This window comes from Biomphalaria glabrata, chromosome 11 (genome assembly GCF_947242115.1).
Source record: "Biomphalaria glabrata chromosome 11, xgBioGlab47.1, whole genome shotgun sequence".
In the NCBI taxonomy this organism is placed as follows: Eukaryota; Metazoa; Mollusca; class Gastropoda; family Planorbidae; genus Biomphalaria; species Biomphalaria glabrata.
In genome coordinates, this window is record NC_074721.1 from 34,737,376 (window position 1) to 34,756,757 (window position 19,382).

General features: G+C 33.4%; 1 protein-coding gene across 3 annotated transcripts in view; it reads left to right on the forward strand.

The window, feature by feature from the left end:
• The window catches only part of LOC106072825 (sialin-like), a 35,470-nt gene extending 18,822 nt beyond the window's left edge, over positions 1-16,648 (forward strand). For 2 of the 3 annotated variants that reach the window (XR_008773609.1, XR_008773610.1), the window contains 11 exons: positions 986-1,115; positions 2,519-2,606; positions 3,080-3,175; positions 5,354-5,490; positions 7,007-7,156; positions 7,532-7,664; positions 8,720-8,961; positions 9,788-9,855; positions 10,843-11,026; positions 14,997-15,572; positions 15,645-16,648. Coding sequence is in view for 1 of the 3 variants with exons in the window: in XM_056003816.1 (XP_055859791.1) it covers positions 986-1,115; positions 2,519-2,606; positions 3,080-3,175; positions 5,354-5,490; positions 7,007-7,156; positions 7,532-7,664; positions 8,720-8,961; positions 9,788-9,855; positions 10,843-11,026; positions 14,997-15,026 (1,258 nt within the window). In the remaining 2 variants the exon portion in view is untranslated. Of the gene's footprint in view, positions 1-985; positions 1,116-2,518; positions 2,607-3,079; positions 3,176-5,353; positions 5,491-7,006; positions 7,157-7,531; positions 7,665-8,719; positions 8,962-9,787; positions 9,856-10,842; positions 11,027-14,996 lie in introns of all 3 variants that reach the window. The other variant, XM_056003816.1, reaches the window with a different exon arrangement.
• Positions 16,649-19,382: the final 2,734 nt, after the last annotated feature.

Consider the following 19,382-nt stretch of genomic DNA (forward strand, 5'->3'; position numbering starts at 1 on the left):
CAGGGGGGGCATGACCATAGTTTGAGAAACACTGTATGACAATGACATTTGTTAAACCATGTGTTCACATTCTTAGATTGTATGAATTAGAAGTAAACACTCTATTTAACTTTCTGTTAGCGACTTTGTGCATTGTTTTTCATTTTTTAACTCAATTGTAGCATCAATTTTTACATAGAAATGTATTTGACTTAATATAACAATTTTAAATTTTGTATATTGAATACAAATAATCATATAGATGGCTTAGCTTCTGTGATTATAATTCCTCAGATGAATGGTTCAATAACAGTTTGTCTATGTTACAATTATACACCCTGAAAATGGGAAGACCAACAAAAGGTTCACAAGTAAATAGCTCACTAACCAATTTTTTTTACTGACTATTGATTCACTGACAGTTCATAGAGAATAGTTTCACCAAGGATTCAATAACAAAAGCTATCTTTTGGAAACTTGTGTTTGAGTTGAAAGCCAAAGATATATTTTTACTAAGCTTATATCATATATCAACACACTGTGTCTGTCCGTCTGTCTGTCTCTCAGTCTGTCTGGTAAAATGTTTGTTCACCTTATTTCTCTGACACCCAATCTTGGATCAAGCTGAAATTTTGCACAATTATTTATTTTATCTGACAACACAAGAATCAAATAAAAAAACAACCAATTAGTTAATTAACTATTGGTAATAATTTTTTTTTTTGTATCTCGAATAAGGGAAAGAAATTGTACTTAACTGAAGTGGTGGTATAAGCTGAATTAGTCTCCTTTATAGGTCGCCGCTCTGAATTGAAACAAACAGTATATAACTATACAATCTTCTCTGGTCATAAGTACCTCACTAGCAGACTGGTTACCATGCCAGCCTTAGGAGTGAGTTGAGGGCCAAGAATATCTGGATAAGAAATATAAATTTTTTTATTGCTTATTTTATATGAAAGTTTTTCAAATAACGAGCTTGTTTTTTTGTTTTTGTTACAATCAGGATTGGTGCGAAGAAAGTGGTTGCATTTGCCATGTTCCCTGTGGCTATTTTAACTTTGTTGTCACCAATAGCTGCACGAACTGATCCATACTTTTTCATGGTTGTCAGAGGTCTGATTGGATTAGGAGAGGTAAGTAACACCCAGATGGTAAATCAAGCATATCATCCAAGTGTTCCATATTTTCAAAGTGTTTTAGTTTTACCTGTAGAAAGGGCTGTGTTTACTGTATTGTGTTTCCTGTAACACAGCCTGAGTAGGTGTTTCATGAACTGTTGTAGTAACTATAAAATACAGAAAATGCAAATTGTTTTATTAGCTCTTCTCAGTAATGGTAAAAAATTATATTGCAACATCACTACAACCTTGGAACCAAGCTTTGAATTGAGCTTACCAATATCATGCCTGAAAACAAGAAATTATGCTTGACAAGGACACAATACCATCAAATTCATTTGAACCTTTTCTTTTAATAGGTTTATGTCTGTAATTTAACCATTCATGTATCAAGACAGGCCGATCAATCCCTCCCTTTGTCCAGCCACCTTTTTACAATACCTCTTTTCAAGGGCACATTCCAAATGGGTGGGCAAAACCTGGGTGGACATGGTTCTTGAAATCGGCTGTAACGATTTTCCTAGAAATTTGACTTGTTTTATATAGTTGGGAAAATAATCACTAGCTCGTTGGCCTTTCTGGGAAAACTCTAGTTTGACTGTTAAAATTTATCAAAGTAATTTTCAAAGTATACAAAAATTAAATTTGGCTAGAGGACTAGAAAATATTTATTTTGAATAGACTAATTGTCTTTTGGTATTTCCGCATGTAGTCTCTATTCATTAAAGAGTTTAATAAATTAATGTTCAATAATGTTTTGCTGTGCACTATTTTAAGTCTAGATCTAAAGGCCTATCATTATAAAGTCTAGTAGATTTATACATTTGCTTCACCAGGATTTTTCTAGGGGAGAGAGGGGGGAATGGAGCTGGGTAAAAAAAATTCTCAGCAGTATCCTGCCAAGACCAAATCTCAATTGAAAAGCAATATTTTAGTAATGATTTTGAATTCCTGAGGTATCCTGAAGGGTAATCTTAGTCAGTAAATAATGTCTGACAGTATGTCAGAACCATCACTGCTTCTATTGCTGGACTTCAATGACTGGCAATGTGTAGACTTGTAGAATAACTAACTAGATTTTGTCTGCCTTATTTTTTAAAATCTTACCATCTGGAAGTACACTCTAGTTTTACATTTTGTGTTTACAAAGCCTTGCATAGTACATAATCTTGAAAAGATAAAAATTAGCTATATAAGATTAGCCTTCAGGATACCTCAGGAATTCAAATATCTAGACATTTATATTTAGATTTTACCTGCCTTATTATTTTTAATCTTACCATCTTCAAGTACACTCTAGTTTTACACTTTGTGTTTACAAAGCCTTGCATAGTACATAATCTTGAAAAGATAAAAATTAGATATACAAGAGATGATAACCACTGCTGTTAAAATAGTTATGGAACTACTTTTCCCAGGGTGTAATGTATCCTGCTGCTCAAGCATTCTGGGCTAACTGGGCCCCACCCAATGAAAGAAGTCGACTGATTGGGTTTTCATATGCTGGTATATTTTTTAATTCTTTTTTTGTAGTGCACTTTTAGGCTTGTAATCATTTTAACTTCTCACATTAAAGAAGTATTAAGCTATATTAATTGTGTTTCTAATCTTTAACTCCTTCTCTCCTAATTGATGATACCAATGTCAATTTGACCCCATTAAATTAAATCAGTTTTTGGTTTGGTGAACTTTAATTTGCATTGTGTAAATAGAGCATGCATTCCTCTTTAATTCTTTACCAAATATAACATTTTCTGATAGCAAACAAAAAGTTATTGAAGTTTAATCACAACAGGATAGTGAAATAAAAATGAGCAAAATGCAAAATGAATAATTCCATTGGAACGTGGAAAATAATTACAGAGAGAAAGCGTTAATACTATTGACTTATCAGTGATAATATTATATGTAAAAACTGCCTTTCAACAACCTTTTGCTTAAATGTTTATTTCTAAAAAAATGTTTTTTTTATTTGCCAGGTGGTCAGTTTGGTAACGCAATCATTTTCCCTATTGCTGGCTACTTGTGTGCCTATGGATTTGATGGAGGCTGGCCAAGTGTGTTTTATATTATAGGTCAGTGAGGTTTGATTTAAAATAATACATGGGTATAACACACACATGCCAACCATTTCACATTTTTCAGAACTGTTCCACATAATCACCAAACAAAAATTTATTTGTTTTTCTTGAATGCCACTAAATTGTTTGCCAAGACCAAATCTCAATTAAAAAAGAAATATTTTAACAATAACTTTGAAATTAATGGATAGATAGTTTACCCTGTTTCCTCATATTTTCTTTATTTTTTTAATGTGAGACTATACACTCAAAACACAGGTACAATAACTGATGAAGTCTTCAATTCTTAGATATTTTATGTTTGTAGAAATAGAACTGACTTAGAGTTGGCTGTGTTGTGAAACTGGCATTGACCTTGCTCATAGCTAAGCCTAGATCATGATAAGCAACAGAAAGAATTTTATTAAAAGTGAATCGAAACCAGAGTGCCTATTGCAGTCTTCTTCAAGGTTTTTACTTAAAGCGCAAGGATGCAAAACATTTATGTACACAGTAGATGTTAAATTGGTTAATATTGAGTTAAAAGTTAAGTTCAAATTAAGTATATAATCTATTGCAATAATCTATTTCATGCAGAATACTTGTCCTCATATAAACATTTCAAAAGGAGTAAAGCCAAAAATGTATCAAGAATGAAATTTCAGAACACTTAAATGAATAAATCCAATGAGAAAAGCACATTGGATACAATCACAATGTTGAACTCACAAAGAGTTTTAAAACCTAATTATTATTATAAATTTAAGGAACCTGAACCTGTGAACAAAACAAAATAACTTAGCTAATTTTAACTAGATCAAGTCCCCTTTTATAGTTTTCACCCAGCCCAGTGCCTAGTTGATAGTTGGCAATTTCTGATTTTTCCATCCACATGAGTTAATTCTTGAGTGCATGACAACACAGGTACTATTCTCCCTTCTTATTACTATGTAACTGGGGTCATGGTGGTTGAGCGGTTATGTGCTCGGCTTCTGAACCTGGGGTCCTGGGTTTGAATCTCGGTGAAGACTGGGATTTTGAATTTTAGGATTTTTTGGGCGCCCCTGAGTCCACCCATTTCTAAAAAGTACCTGACTTAAGTTGGGGAAAGGAAAGTCAGTTGGTTGTTGTGCTGGCAACATGACACCCTGCTCATCAACCGTTGGCCAAAGAAACAGATGACCTTAACATCATTTGCCCTATAGATTGCAAGGTCTGAAACGGAAACTTTACTTTAACTACTATGTAACAAGTTCAAAAGTAGGTCATTTTCCTCTGCTTTGTTTATATGTTGTATTGAAAAAAAATTGTATATTGCAAAGAAAGTAAAATCAAAGATTTGTGATTGTAATTTTTAAACATAAGATAAATGATGCAAAATCTACAAATCTCTGTAGGAATGTAGTTTATATCATAAATAACAAGTAGGAATACTTTTTCAAGTAAATACTTTTTGCTTTTAAAATTGTCATCTTTATTCCTGTATCAAAAAGTTTCTCATTTTCCAAAGGCACATTTCTTATTCCATATTCTAGGATAAATTTGGTACAAGTGCTTCTTCTTCCCTAGTGCCATTAATACATAGAATGGATTGCCTGAATAAGGAAAACTAATCACGTAGCAGAGCTTAAGTCTCTAATTGACATGCACGACTAGATACTTCTCTTGTTAAAGGGCATCTGTAATATACAATAAGATTGTGACTGTTCAGAATTACATTGAATTAAGTATGCTGTGTTTATGAACCAGACATGTCATTGTGTTGTACACCAGCTTACCTTCATGAGGATTACCCATATCCCTTTTTTTTTTTTCACCCTAATAAGATGGAGTTTTCCACCATCAACATCACATCAGCAGTTCTCAATTTCTGACCATAATCTTCTACCATAACACTTTGTTTTTGTACCATTCACCAAGTTTTTCTCTAACTGTAAAACTTTTGTATAAAATAGCTTTCCCCCCACCTTCACTGATACAAAATAATTATTTTAAAAAACAATCATTCCTTATACTCACATCACAATGAATTCTGATGAACTTGAAAGTTTCGCTACTATTAGGACATGTGAGACATTCTTAAAATGTTGGAGCTCACATTTCTTTTTTTTTCAGCTATACAGTTTTTTTTTTAAAACCCATTTTCTTTATCAAAAGTCTTTCCCTAAGCCAATGTTACAATTCTCTGTAAAGGTGCTGCAGGCTTCATCTGGTGTGTTCTGTGGGTTATTTTTGCCAACGACACGCCAGACCAAGACAAGTCCATCAGTGATATTGAGAAGAAGTACATTAAGTATTCCATTGGTGAGAGACAGAAAGGGAAAAAAATTGTAAGTATCTGTAGAGTTTTAAGTAAGATTAGACAGTTTTAGGAAGTCATGCTCTTGTCTTTCAAGTCATGCCTTTGTCTGTAAACTCATGCCAGTGGCTGTAGTAGCATTGGACATTCATAGTCCTAACTTGGATTATTCAGTTTACTAATGCTACAGGAATATAGAAATAGTCCTAACTTGGATTATTCAGTTTACTAATGCTACAGGAATATAGAAATAGTCCTAACTTGGATTATTCAGTATACTAATGTTACAGGAATATAGACAATGTAGTAACATTGGACATTAATAGTACTAATTTGGATTATTCAGTATAGCCTACTAATGCTAGCATTAGCCGCAAATGAATTGATTAAAACCACTAAATATTGACCTAACTCACTAATCAGATTCCCACTAGAAACAGAAATTAAACATCTCCACGTGGTTCACAAAAAAATTCGGAACAACCTCATTCATAATACTGCATAGAAGCTTTTGGCAAAAAATGTTTAACATTTTATAATACTGCTACTTTCAAGTGCAAATATTTACTCCCATAACTTCTACCAGGATCTTACTTTACCCTCTTCAAATGCAGACTGTCTAAATAGTTGTTAACTGCATCATTTTTTTTGATAATCAAAGTTATTGATATCACTGACCAGAAAACAGGGAGTGCGTTTCAACCCTGACCACATGTTGAAAAGTTTTACAAATTTTAATTAAACTTTTCAGTTATTAAATTTAAAAAATTAATTAAACTACTATTTTAACTATACTTTTTTTTTCTAATTAAACAATGGCCTTAACTTTTTTTATAGTTAAACTAAAAGTTTCTAACTTTTTAGTTAACTTTTTCCCATCACTAGCTACAGGAATATAGACAATGTAGTAACATTGGACATTAATAGTCCTAACTAGGATTATTCAGTACTGGGTATTCTAATGCTACAGGAAGATAGACAAAGTTCATTTCTCTTCTCTACAACCCTTCCTCCATTTCCTTATGCATCAAAAAAAAAAAAAAGTTCACTCTGTGTGTTTACTGGGAATGATATAGTTTTAATATTTGTTAGTCTTATTTCAGTGTTTTTATAGCCAATATGGAGGCCCGCTGGCTGAGCGGAAATGCACTTGGCTTTCAAACTGGGGGTCCCAGGTTCGAATCCTGGTGAAGACTGGGATTTTTAATTTCAGGATCTTTGGCCACCACCAGCTCTAATGGTTACCTGACATTAGTTGGGGAAAAGTAAAGACAGTTGGTCGTTGTGCTGGCCACATGACACCCTTGTCAACCATAGGCCACGGAAACAGATGACCTTTACATCAATTGTCCTATAGTCCATTAGGTCTGAAAGGGGAACTTAAGTTTTTTTTATAGCCAATACATATTAAGCACATTTTTTTGGGAGTATGTATTTTACAATTTGATATATTTCTTAAATTTAGCTGAGGTAGCACTATGTGCTAAAGTGTTGTTTTTTTTTGGTCTTGATCTGACTGTGAAATGTGTGTTGTTTTGAATTCCCAGGGCAAGAATATTCCCTGGAAGTCAATCTTTACCTCCGGACCAGTGTGGGGGATCCTTGTTGCCCATGCTTGTGGTAATTACGGAGCGTACATGCTGTTGACTAAGTTACCTGCTTTCATGAAAGAGGTGTTAAAGTTTGACATCAAGTCGGTAAGCTGGACAGTTTCCATTTCTTTATCTCTTTATGCGCTGAAAAAAATAGTTCCAGAGTTGTTTAACCCAGAGGTTACCTCTCTTGGCAATAAGCATTTAAGCAAGTATAATAGCCTCTAATGCATAGTGTGAATACAATCTTTATCTTTAATTGTTTTTTTTTCCTTTAAAACTAAACAATTCAAATTTGTTTTTTTAATAGATAAATAAATTAAAATTAAAACATAAATTCACAATTAGGATTTGTAAACTGGTATGTTAACCAAAGTTTTGTATTGGGGTGTCAAGTCATTCATTTATTGTTGAAATAAAAGGATTAAATGTCTAACCATACAATTCTATTCTATCCATGATCTTGTTTCCTATTTACAGAATGGTGTTTTTTCCATGTTGCCTTATCTTCTGTTCTGGTTCCTGATCACAGTCAGTGGTATGATAGCTGACTGTCTCATCTCCAGGGATATCCTCTCCATTGCCAATACTAGGAAGTTAATGGCAACTATTGGTATATTGTCTTTCAGACATTAACTCTCTTTTGTTTTTACATGGCCATTGTTTACCTTTGTTTTGAACCCGATTAGCTCTCTTTTACAGTTTAAAAGACTCATGTCTAACTCCTAAGCTAATAACTGTTTAAAAAATGCCTTATAGATTAGAAATTAACCATAAACTCTGTAAACTATTGCAATAAAAGCCTGTTTTAATGAGTGCATTGTAAAAATTAAACTTTGGATTTAGTTTTGCAGACAGACATTTAAACAAAATCTCAAAATGGGGGCATAAATTGAAGTCTTTAATCAATTCGAAAACCTTTAAATTTAAATGAGTTTTTAAAGCCAATGATGGCTTAACTGAGCGTTTGATTATTTTGCTGCTGACTTCAGGAATACTGAAGAAGCTGTAAAGAATTTTTTTCACTGATTCACTCTTAGGGAAAGTGAATACCATCCGTAATTGTGTTGACCTAACAGCTTTGTAATTTATTAGCCAACTAGGTCTGCTGCATATGAAAATTTACACCTTGAAAAAAAATGTTATTCTATTTAAAAAAAAGTACTAGCAAATCTACATTTGTAACCTCATTAAGCAAAATCTTTTTTTTCATATGCATCATAATGAAATTAGAAGACAACAATGTGTATTGAATAGGTACATTCAAGAGTTCTCTTTTCCTAACTTAAAAAATCTTTGCTAATTACGTTGGGAACTAAATAAGGAAGCACTCTTTTTTTTTTGCTTGTTTGTTTGTAATTAAACTACAAATGTTTGCTGAAAGTGTCCAAGTTATACAAGAAAACATTCACAATTTTTAATAAAATCAAAAATATCCATAAAATATTATTTTTTTTTAATATATCAGTTTTAGGTCTTTTTTAGTGCTTATGAATAGGGTTATGCTTTTATTGGATTTATTCAGACCATGTCCTGCTCATTCAGTCACCCTAAATCACTTAACACTAAGTCTACTCTAAAATAAAATCATTTTGACTTCATTCAGTCACCCTAAATGACTTAACACTAAGTCTACTCTATAATAAAATCATTTTGATTTCTTGACAGGTATGGTGGGTCCAGCTGCTTTTTTAGTTGGTGCTGGCTTCATGGAGTGTCATCAACAAGCCGAGACAGTGGTGCTGATTACGTTGGCTGTCGGTCTTTGTGGTTTCCACTTCTCCGGCTACTTCATCAACCATGGCGACATTGCTCCCCCGTACGCAGGTACCCTGTTTGGTATCTCAAATACCCTGGCTACAGTTCCAGGAATCATATCCCCTTACATCGTCTCGGCTATGACTAAAAATGTAAGTAGAGGACACTGACATATTTTTGTATCTTCCCTTATATACGCTCAGCTCTGATTATAAATGTAAATACATATGGCCCCTAACTTTGTCTTTGGTAAGAATTTGAAAAAAGTTTGAGAATCATATTCCCTTCGGATGGCTGCCTGGTCGTGCGGTTTGTGTGCTGGACTGTCATTTGGATTTACAGATGGTCCCAGGTTCAAACCCTGCCCACTCCCATCCCCCGTCATCCTGCGGGAGGTTTGGACTAGGAAGTAAACTATCTTCAACGCTGAAGGAACATCCGAAACATAAAACATTTTACATTATATAAACTAGATAGATCTATCTTATTACTACACAACATTTCGTAAACTAGATACATCTCCTTAGTATGCATTTTATAAACTAGATAGATTTCAGATCACCTTAGTGCACAGCATTATATAAATTAAATTAGATCAGTGTTCCCAGACTTTTTCCTTAACAGAACACTTAGCACATTCTGAGTATTTATTGGAAGACTTTGATAATTGTAAGAGAGATGAATTCATGTGGTGGGCTACTAGTCAGTAATTTCAGTAGTTCGTGGAACACCTATTCAGGACTCACGCAACACTTGGGCTCTGTGGAACACAGTTTGGGAAACACTCAACTAAATAGATCTCATTACTCTACAACATTATATAAACTATAGATAAATCTTCTTAGTACACTATCTCCTATGCTGGCCTACTTTATGCCGACAGTATTGTCTTTATATATATAGGTATGGAGAAAGTAATGACCATCGCTGGTTTAGGATGGAAAGTATCTTTAAATTTGTTTCTCATTTCTTTCAAAGGGAACAAAAGAAGAGTGGCGGTCCACATTCTATGTTGCTGCAGGAATCTACCTCTTTGGTAACATATGGTTAGTATCTTGTACCTCTTTTGGTGACCTCATGGTTAGTATCTCTAGCCTGAGAAATTATGTGGGACTTTTGGATCTGCCAAGTTCAATAACTATAGGAATAGAAAAAGTAAAGGGAGACGAGTTATTTCCTCAACAAATAATTGACATTTTAAAAGTTGTATTATTTTACATATTTCTCCATCAGACAGTAGTATAAAATAAATATATAATTTCTATGTTTCAAAGCCAATGGGGTTGATGGCTTAAATGTCTGAGGCGTCGTGAGTTTCAATATTGTTTTAGTCTGGCTGGGAGTTCTCATTCAGAAAGAACTTTGCATTATTGGAGAAAATGAAGGATATGGGTGGGGGGGGGGGGGGTGCCTTGTTGTACATCCTATATAATTGGTGACAAGAAAAAAGGAAACTGCTAGACTTCATTCCACTACATCCTCATGGAGGGAACTTTGGACATTTTGATATTGAAACAGTTATGTTGTTTGTGCTCTCTGTTTTTTTAGTGCATCTTTCATACCATAGCTTAATGTATTCTGATTCAATCTATTTCCTGGAACTTTGGGGCGGAGCATTTGTGAAAAGGTTTCTCTACTACCTTAAGGCGCTCAGCAAGCACAACTCAGCTTGAGTTGGGATTCAAACTGGAGTCCTGTTGCTAGGGCAAGAGTCATCCCACATCTTAAATTCTAAATGTTCATTTCTTTTGTGCAAACTTGTAGTCTGAGTTCATCTCTTGTGTTCTGTGTTCATCTCTTGTAGTCTGTGTTCATCTCTTTTAGTCTGAGTTCATCTCTTATAGTCTGTTCATCTCTTGTAGTCTGTGTACATCTCTTGTAGTCTGTGTTCATCTCTTGTAGTCTGTGTACATCTCTTGTAGTCTGTGTACATCTCTTGTAGTCTGTGTACATCTCTAGTAGTCTGTGTTCATCTCTTGTAGTCTGACTCTTGCGCTACAAGATAACCTTTGCTCTATTTGCCTTGCCTGCAGGTACATCATCTTTGGTCGAGGTGAGATTCAGCCCTGGGCAGGTGGAGAGGTCAAAGGGGAGGTAGAGGGCGTTGGCTTTGGACTGCACGAGATCCAGGAGGCTGTGAAAGAGGAAGAGGAAGATGAGGATGATGACAAGAAAAAGGGCCTGCTCAACGATAAAGAAGGATCACCGAATGCTAAGGTATAAATATGTTGCTGTGCTGAATGAATAATTGATCACTTGCCAGTTTGGCCACATGCTCAAAGTAACAAATTTTTTGTTGCGTGTTTTACGTTTTTATAATTTTTTTTCTAAGATTGTTGATATTATGTTTCTTTTTTTTTTTAATTTTGGTTCTAGATGGATCTAATTTGTCCATTACGAGTGAGAATAACTCAGGACAAAGTGTCTCAGTTTATAACTGAAAAGTGTGTCTTTTTTTTAACTGGCATAATATTTTGAATTTAATTTTCTTGACTGTTAATAAATTCAGTGTGAAACCATAGGGTAATTCATGTATTCTATTATTGTGAGATATATATATTTTTGTATCTATTTCATATTATAATACTTTCATAGCTCATCAAGTAGAATCTCTGTATGTGAACAAAGTGTAAAGAGAATTTTTGTTTCACTTGACTGAAGGTTATGTGCCCCTGTTTTTTTTTTGTTCCATGTATGAAGGTGCTAGAATTTTATAAAGTTATAAACTAAGACATTTTTATTGTAAAGTAAGTGTGGCCATTAGCCAGCTAGGGTTTGAACTATTGACCCGAAGAATTTTTTGACAAAGTTTTTATTATAACATACCACATTGACAATGTACATTTACTAACTGTTCTTTTGGAGATCTACTGTCAAGACTGGTCTGGTCTTGTAATTTGCTGATAAGCATTACAGCATGGAGTTTCAGACATGTTTTTTTTTGTGTATATTTTCTCAATGTTCTTTTTATCCCTTTTTTTTTCTTTTCATTACTTTTTTAGTCTCTTGTAGAGTTGTCAGCTTTCAGTTGTGTTCCCTTTTAGTCAACAATCACTAACATCAGCTTATTTTCTCATTTGGTTTGAAAGGTGTCCTTTATTTTGATTGGATATCTGAAAGTTGTCCTTTATTTGGATTGGATATTTGTACTCTATTTAATCCTCAGAACAAATAGCTTTTATTCTCTCCACATTTTATGTTTTTATTCTCTCCACATTTTATGTTTTTATTCTGTCCACATTTTATGTTTTTATTCTGTCCACAAAAAAAAGTTTTTAAGCCCTTCTTTTTTTTTTTTTTACAAAGCATTAAACAAATATTTTATTAACATTAACCAATCTTTATAGTGCAGAATAAAACAGAGAGATTTGACCAGTGTGGAATGCATTCTTTGTTTAGTTTGGTTTTCGCCTTGACTGCTTAAAAAAATTTCAATAGGTACATAATTTTATGAAAAGAAAACCTTTTTTTTTTTTCATGATTTGAAGACTTGACCTAAATAGACGAATCATTATGTACTATTTTATTAGTCAATCCATTGCCCCTAAGAAGAATGAATTATGATATGACTGATGTAAAGGAAATATATTAATAAGCCTATATAACTTATACATATATATATGTAAATATAGTTACAAATACAGTATATATTTATGACTTGCTGGTTTGTCTAGAACTGGTATTGTTTTCAGTGATATTATTGAAGTGACTTTGTATCTGATTACTTTGCGCTTTATTCTTATTATATGAAAATGGGTAGACATAACCTTGTAGTCACATGACCTGACTGCTTAAACCATTTGTCTTAACACACTGCCTTTCACCAGAGATGGGTTACACCATGAGCCAGTCTCGGCACAGGCTTCATTTGATTTGTTTGCTTAAGGCACTGTTGCCCGTTGCCCAACCTATGTTTATCCTGGGGGGAAGCCATCAACATTTCAAACATGCAAATTGACCAATTAAACCAAGGCTCCATGACTTTATTATGCACTGAGTGCAGAAGTTCTTTACAAGCCGGATATGGCCAGCGGTTCATAGGTCGAGCATCATTGACTTAAGATTGGTCATTAGGGTGGTCAAAATGATTGATTCAGGTAAATGTAAATTTTGATAGTCCTATGAAAGAATGATAAGGCAACATTGAATCATTAATTTTGCTTCTTGTCTATTGTAATATAGATGTCAACATATACATAGATGTAGACATTGTAATATTTTGCATCAAAACATTACATATAAGTGTTACAAAGAACAAAGAGTGTAAGAAGTAGTCTGCAAGAAATTTGGAATCAAAAAGTTTGTTGCAAGTGTAAGCTGTATATTTTATTGTTCACTTGAATGTAGGCCATGTACAGAAAATCTAATATCTGCATTAGTATGCTGGTCAGCAAAGAAATGTATTTATTCTTAAATGCTAGATATATACATAAATATACTTGTAATCTTTAAATGTAAATACTGAAAAACAGCAGTCACTTGAAGATATAGTTTTTTATGAGTTCTCATCCACAGGGCATCTCTGGGTAAATAGATATTTGAAAGAATTTCAAGAAATATTCCTAACTAGTGAAACTTATTTTAAGTTGAATCTCAAAAACTACAGTGGCATTTCTAGGTTTCTACATATACTACAGCAAACGAGAATGTTATATTGATAGAGCTGGAACTGGAAACAAGTTAGTGAAACTTAGTCAATAAATGTGACTAGCAGTTTTTCTTGAGAACATGTATAATTTCTTCCTTTGTATAATTCATATCACCTATATGTATGCTGTATCTGTGTCTACAGCAGGCAACATGCTGATACAATAATACTGTTAATATTTAATGTTCTGATATCTACAAAGCTGTGTTTTAAAGTGGTTTGGACTAATATTTTATGAGATTTTAAAAAATCTTTATTTCTGTATATGTATAGAAAGTTGGTTTTGAAATTGAATAACTTTTTTTTTTAGTTCCAACTGTATCCTGTCACGTTGAAGAAGGCTAAGCATTATCTTACTTTGGTCTGTTTTTGCAAGTAGAGTAGAGGCTGTGATTAAAAATAGTTTGAAAAAAAAAGTGAAATGTTTTTATGTATTTTTTTTATATATTTCACTAGTCACAAAAAACACTAATTAAAATGGTGAACTGGCAGCATATATAAATCAACTTATCTTTTGATTATTTTTCATTGCTACTTGTAATGTTCATTTAAAACATTGTACCTACCTGATATGTCTCCTACATGAAGAGCATTCTACCTATCAGATCTACATGGGCATTTCACTGTAACTGATTAACATGGGTTCAAGAATTGAAGCAACTGATTCTGCTACTGACTACTTCAGAGGACTTAAAAAGCTAGTTAAAGGTTTAATTGTGAAATGAAAAAAAAATGGTTTGAGTTTTGGTTTAATCCTACAACAAACCCATGAAATCTTAGCTGCTATCAGGCCTGGACTCAGTGTTATAGACCATTTTCCTGCTGGTTCCTTCTTTGCAACTGTAGGAAGGAGGAGATAACTATATTTCTTTGTTTGTTTTTACCTGTCCCAGACTTCTGATTTGACAAGTCAGGAAAGCCCCTTGCTCTTGTCTGAAAACTTACATACATAAAGCACAAACCTAAGGTTTTTATCCAGGGCTTTTTAGAAAGAGGATTTGAGCCTCTCAAGCAGTGATTCAAACAGAAATTGATCATGATGATGATGATTAATTATAAAGAAAATAAAAGTAAGGTTAGTAAACTTTTATGCATGATATCTAACTTTTTGTAGCAAGTGCTGGGAATGTAAAATTATATACATGACCCATATTAGACTTCAGTGAATCATTTAATGTCAAAAATTAATTCAACTTAAAGTTGTGCATTAAATAGTGTTCAGAAATTATTATTATCCCTATAATACTTCAGGTAGTGCCATCTCCACTAGTGTTAGGCTCCTCATAATTCACAACCATTTGCCAATTGTAAACAGAAAGCACTCGTGTATTAAGTCTGTTCTTGCCTGTCAGCCCAGTAAATGTTTATTGCTTATATAGACATAGACAGACATGGGATAGGTGTTCTACATTGTTTATGCTGATATTCACCAGAACATTATTTGTTTTGTAGTCCAGCCTTTCTTTATAAACGGATACACTGTTCTGTATGTAAAATTTTGCAAAAACGCTATAACTTCATAATTTTATGTTAAAACAGGTAATGAAACCCCCATCGACGACTATGTAGAACAGGATTTAAAGCACACCATTGTGATGCCAACCAATGAATTCACTGCCTGGAGGTATTCAAGCTAGAGTTTGATGGATTCTGTCTATATGTTGTTTGTTCTTTTAAATTGCATAATGCACTCAAACTCACACAAAGAAATTAGCAGTTGTAAATTTTGTAAGGCTTCAAAGACAAAACCCCAGGTGTACAAGCCCAGTGTACAGAGTGCAAAGCATGTACAATGTATTGTTTATGTACGAGTCCTCTTGGTCTAGTTTCTTACTTTATAAACTACAGATGCTCATTCAAAAAAAGATTATAGTTACATTCTTTGCTTCAACCATATTGATTGTATAGCCAATTATATTTCTATCGGGCGTTATGTCTAAGACAAGTAATACACAAGCTAAGAATGGGTTTGATACAATCACAAAACTGCAACACCTTGATACATAGATCATCTTGTTAGTGATGGGGCTACAACCGCAATATTATGACATCTTGACCCATGTCATCTTGTTATTGAAGGGGTTAGAACTACAACATTGCAACATCTTGACCCATGTCATCTTGTTATTGAAGGGGTTAGAACTACAACATTGCAACATCTTGACCCATAGGTATCTTGACCCATAGGTCATCATTGTTAGTGATGGGTAACTTTGCAACTCAAAATAATAAGCAGAATGTATTGATACAAAAATAAAGACTAGGAATCTCTTATACACATTAGCACATAAGACTTGGTCTTAACTTTAAGACGAAAAATGTTATGACAGTATTAAACTGTAAGTAGTTTTCCTAGACTAGATCTACATTAACATGATTTAGTTTAGTTGATGTTATAGGAGGCATGACAAGGAGATGGTTAAATGGTTCAATTGATCATGTGAATTTTAGCAAGTATTTGTTTGTGTAAGAGGGAGAAAATACTAGATCTAAGCTCCACATAAGTTATGATAAGTAGGACTAGAGTCTAAGTTGTTTTTGTATAATTAGTAATTAATATAATATATATTTATAATATATGTATGTATATATATATATGTATATATACATACATACATAATATAGTAGTATAGGTTATGTCAGATGTCACACTTAATGACTTAGGCCCCTACAGAGTCTACCATGGGTTTTGGAGTTTTTTTCTGGATCTAGACTAATCTAGATGTAGACTTAGATCTAGACTATAAATAATCTAGTATTTGTTACAATTTGTAACAAACTTTGTTCTTTTCCGATTGTAAAATTCAAATCTTAAAAATTAAAGTTGTAAATGATTATTTTGACATCTCATTTTTAATAAGAATATAAAGGTAACCATATATCTAAATTTATTTGTGAATACCATCAAAATGTTTAACTATTTTATGTATGTTTTATCGAATTAATGAAAAATATACTAAATCTAGATCTAGATAGTTTTCTCCATACAAAACTATCTAGATCCGTCATCTTGTTGATGTACTTACTAAATTAATATTTGAGAGTAACATTCCTTTGTAACGGTTGCAAGACAAATTGTTCATCCGACATCTATATAGATGCTAAAGTGAACCAAGATTGGGTATAATCCGATTTTGTATGAACAAGTGTGAACTTAAGTCATATTCAAAATAAATAATTACAAACTGAAATTGTGTATGTTAATTTATTGTACAACGTACAGTTTTTTTTACTAATTGTATAGTTAAAAAAAAGAATAATTATTAATTAATTTATTTATTTAATTTTCGCTTAAGGATAGATTTCCATTGCATTATTATATGATTATTGATGCATCAACTTTCACTAGGGCAGGGGTCTCTACCTGTGTGTCGAATGACTATTTGTCAAGGGTCGCCAGCGACCTTCGGAAATTTTGGGTTTTTGTCTGTTTTTCATCGCAAGGTTGTTTTATTTTCGTTTGTAATGTGTAACGTAAAATACACATTTGCACCATAGATGGTAGACATTTATCATTTTATTACATGAAATAATGGGACACTACGTAGACCCTCCCTTCCATCAAAATGAAATGATCTGAAGCGTCAATTTAATCAAACAAAAAGTTTGGGGAGACATATTAAGAGCACTAGCGTAGACATATTTTCCATTGATAATTACATTCGAAAATTTTGTTGCAGCATAAATATTTTGAAATTACTATATGATCCGTCAAACACGCTGCTTAGCTTCATTGTGTGATTGTAAAGGTTCTAGCACGCCGTGGAGCAATTGGAACTAGTAATAGGCCTACATCATCGTTTTATGTTCCTTATAAAACATCCCAGGAACATAATTCTCAAGGAGAAAATGTAATGACGCTTTTTGGGATTAGGTTGTACTTTAAAAGTTCCAGCAGGAACTGAATAACTCTGATGTAATGAAGTTCTATCTGCCGAATGTATGAAGCCAATCAAACTAAAACGTGCAAGTCTTGTTGATAAGTACATCCAGTAGTTTAGCTTTAAAGGTGATAAAGTCGAGAGATTCAGACTTATCTCAGATGTCAAATATCATAATCAAAACTAATTGGCCGTTGAAGCTTCTTATTTGATGGCTCTCAGAATTGACAGAACAATGCCGAGAAGTGAATATTGCCAGCGGTCAAAGACATTGTTCGAGTGATGATTGGAGCCGAATTCGTTACTAAATTGAGTGCAGTTTTCTTATCTAATGAGACTGTTCACATGAAAATAGTTGACATGTCCACTGATAGCATTGATCAGGTAATTCAGAAAATGATATCCTCTCCACTTCCAATATTTATCATCCAACTTGATGACTTCACGGACGTTGCCAATGTCCAATTACCGTACTGGCATACGTGATTTTAAAGACGAGTTTCCCTTTTGGAAACCTGTTGAAACAACTTATATATGTTATTTAATGGACAAAGTTGGTTCATTTTTTGAAAGATATTTTAGCGCCTGCACAGTTGGTGCTCCAAGTATGCTTGAATGGCTTTCTGGATTTCAACGTTTGGTACAGAATGAGTCACCAAAAGTCACTCATTGAATGATTCATGGCCAATATTAGCAAAGACGACACTGCCACAATAACGATGCAGCTAAAAAGTATATTTTTCAATGTCATTTACACAATTCTGTATCAGGTGTTTACAGTCGTACCCCGTTCTGCGATTGTTTTTCGCTTTCTTCTATTGCCAACAACAAATCTTGTAGACTCAATTCAGAAAGAGACTTTATACTGAAGGTTACATTCGTTATTATCTTACTACCAGGAGAATTCCTCACCCGGGGAAACAGAACCAAGCTCGTACTGACGTTGGCAGGTTTGCAAATACTGTCGCAACTATATTTTTGTAGAATTACCGTTCACTGTACGTTTTCCATGCCTAGCCCTACGTTTCAAATAGTCACTTTAGTGTGCATTAACATAATAAACATGCAAAATGAAATTAGATGAATGAAAGTCATAAACCTTTACAAAGATTTAAACACAAAATTATTTTACAATAAACACAATTACTTATATAAAGCTTTTGCTATGTTCAATTTATATGAAAATACAGTTAATACACCATGGATGTCCGCCTACAGTTTGATTACGATCATAAAATATTGGCAAAATGAAATTTATATAGGTTGGGGATCGCCACCTAGTGGGGAATTGTATTAAGGGGTCGCCGAGCTAAAAAGGTTGAGAACCGCTGCACTAGTGCATGTAGATGTCAGCCATTGTTGACAAACATGATTAGAAAGAGAGAGTTTATGTTTTCACACAAACTCAGAGGTGGCCCGCAATGGGTTCGCTGTTTGATAAGCAAGTGCTCAATAATTGGTTCATATTTAAGACCTCAATAAACGTTGACAACATGTTGTTTTTTTTACAAGGAAAATCTTGTAATAAATAGAGGAGATAAGGGTAAAGGGATTGCAAGTTGAATGTAGCTTTAATAAAATCAAAGAAAGACACACAAAAAGAAAAATGCATAGGCCTATAGATCTATATGCCGTACAAAGATTGAGAGAAAAAGATAAAGTTTGAAATATTTTTTATATCGACAAATGAGTTTCTGTTGTTAAATGTTCAAACAATTTGTTTGTAGCATTTTGTTGTTGTTGTATTGCCTGTTTGTCCCAGCAAATGGGTAATGAGTTCCAAACCTCGCTTCATGCTCTGAAAAGGCCCTCATTCCGTAACGTTTGAGCAAAAAAACATGGTACAATTAGAGTCCATGAAGCACAGTGCTCCCTGAAGGACATAGGGCGTGATTAATTTACTAAACCACCCTTACGACACAGGCACCACTTAAAGGAAAGATGATGATGACAATTTTGGAATATTTTTTAAAAAATGCTGCCAAAAACAAAATAAAGAAATACGGACAAAATTATATATTTTTAAAATCCAGTTTATCTTAAT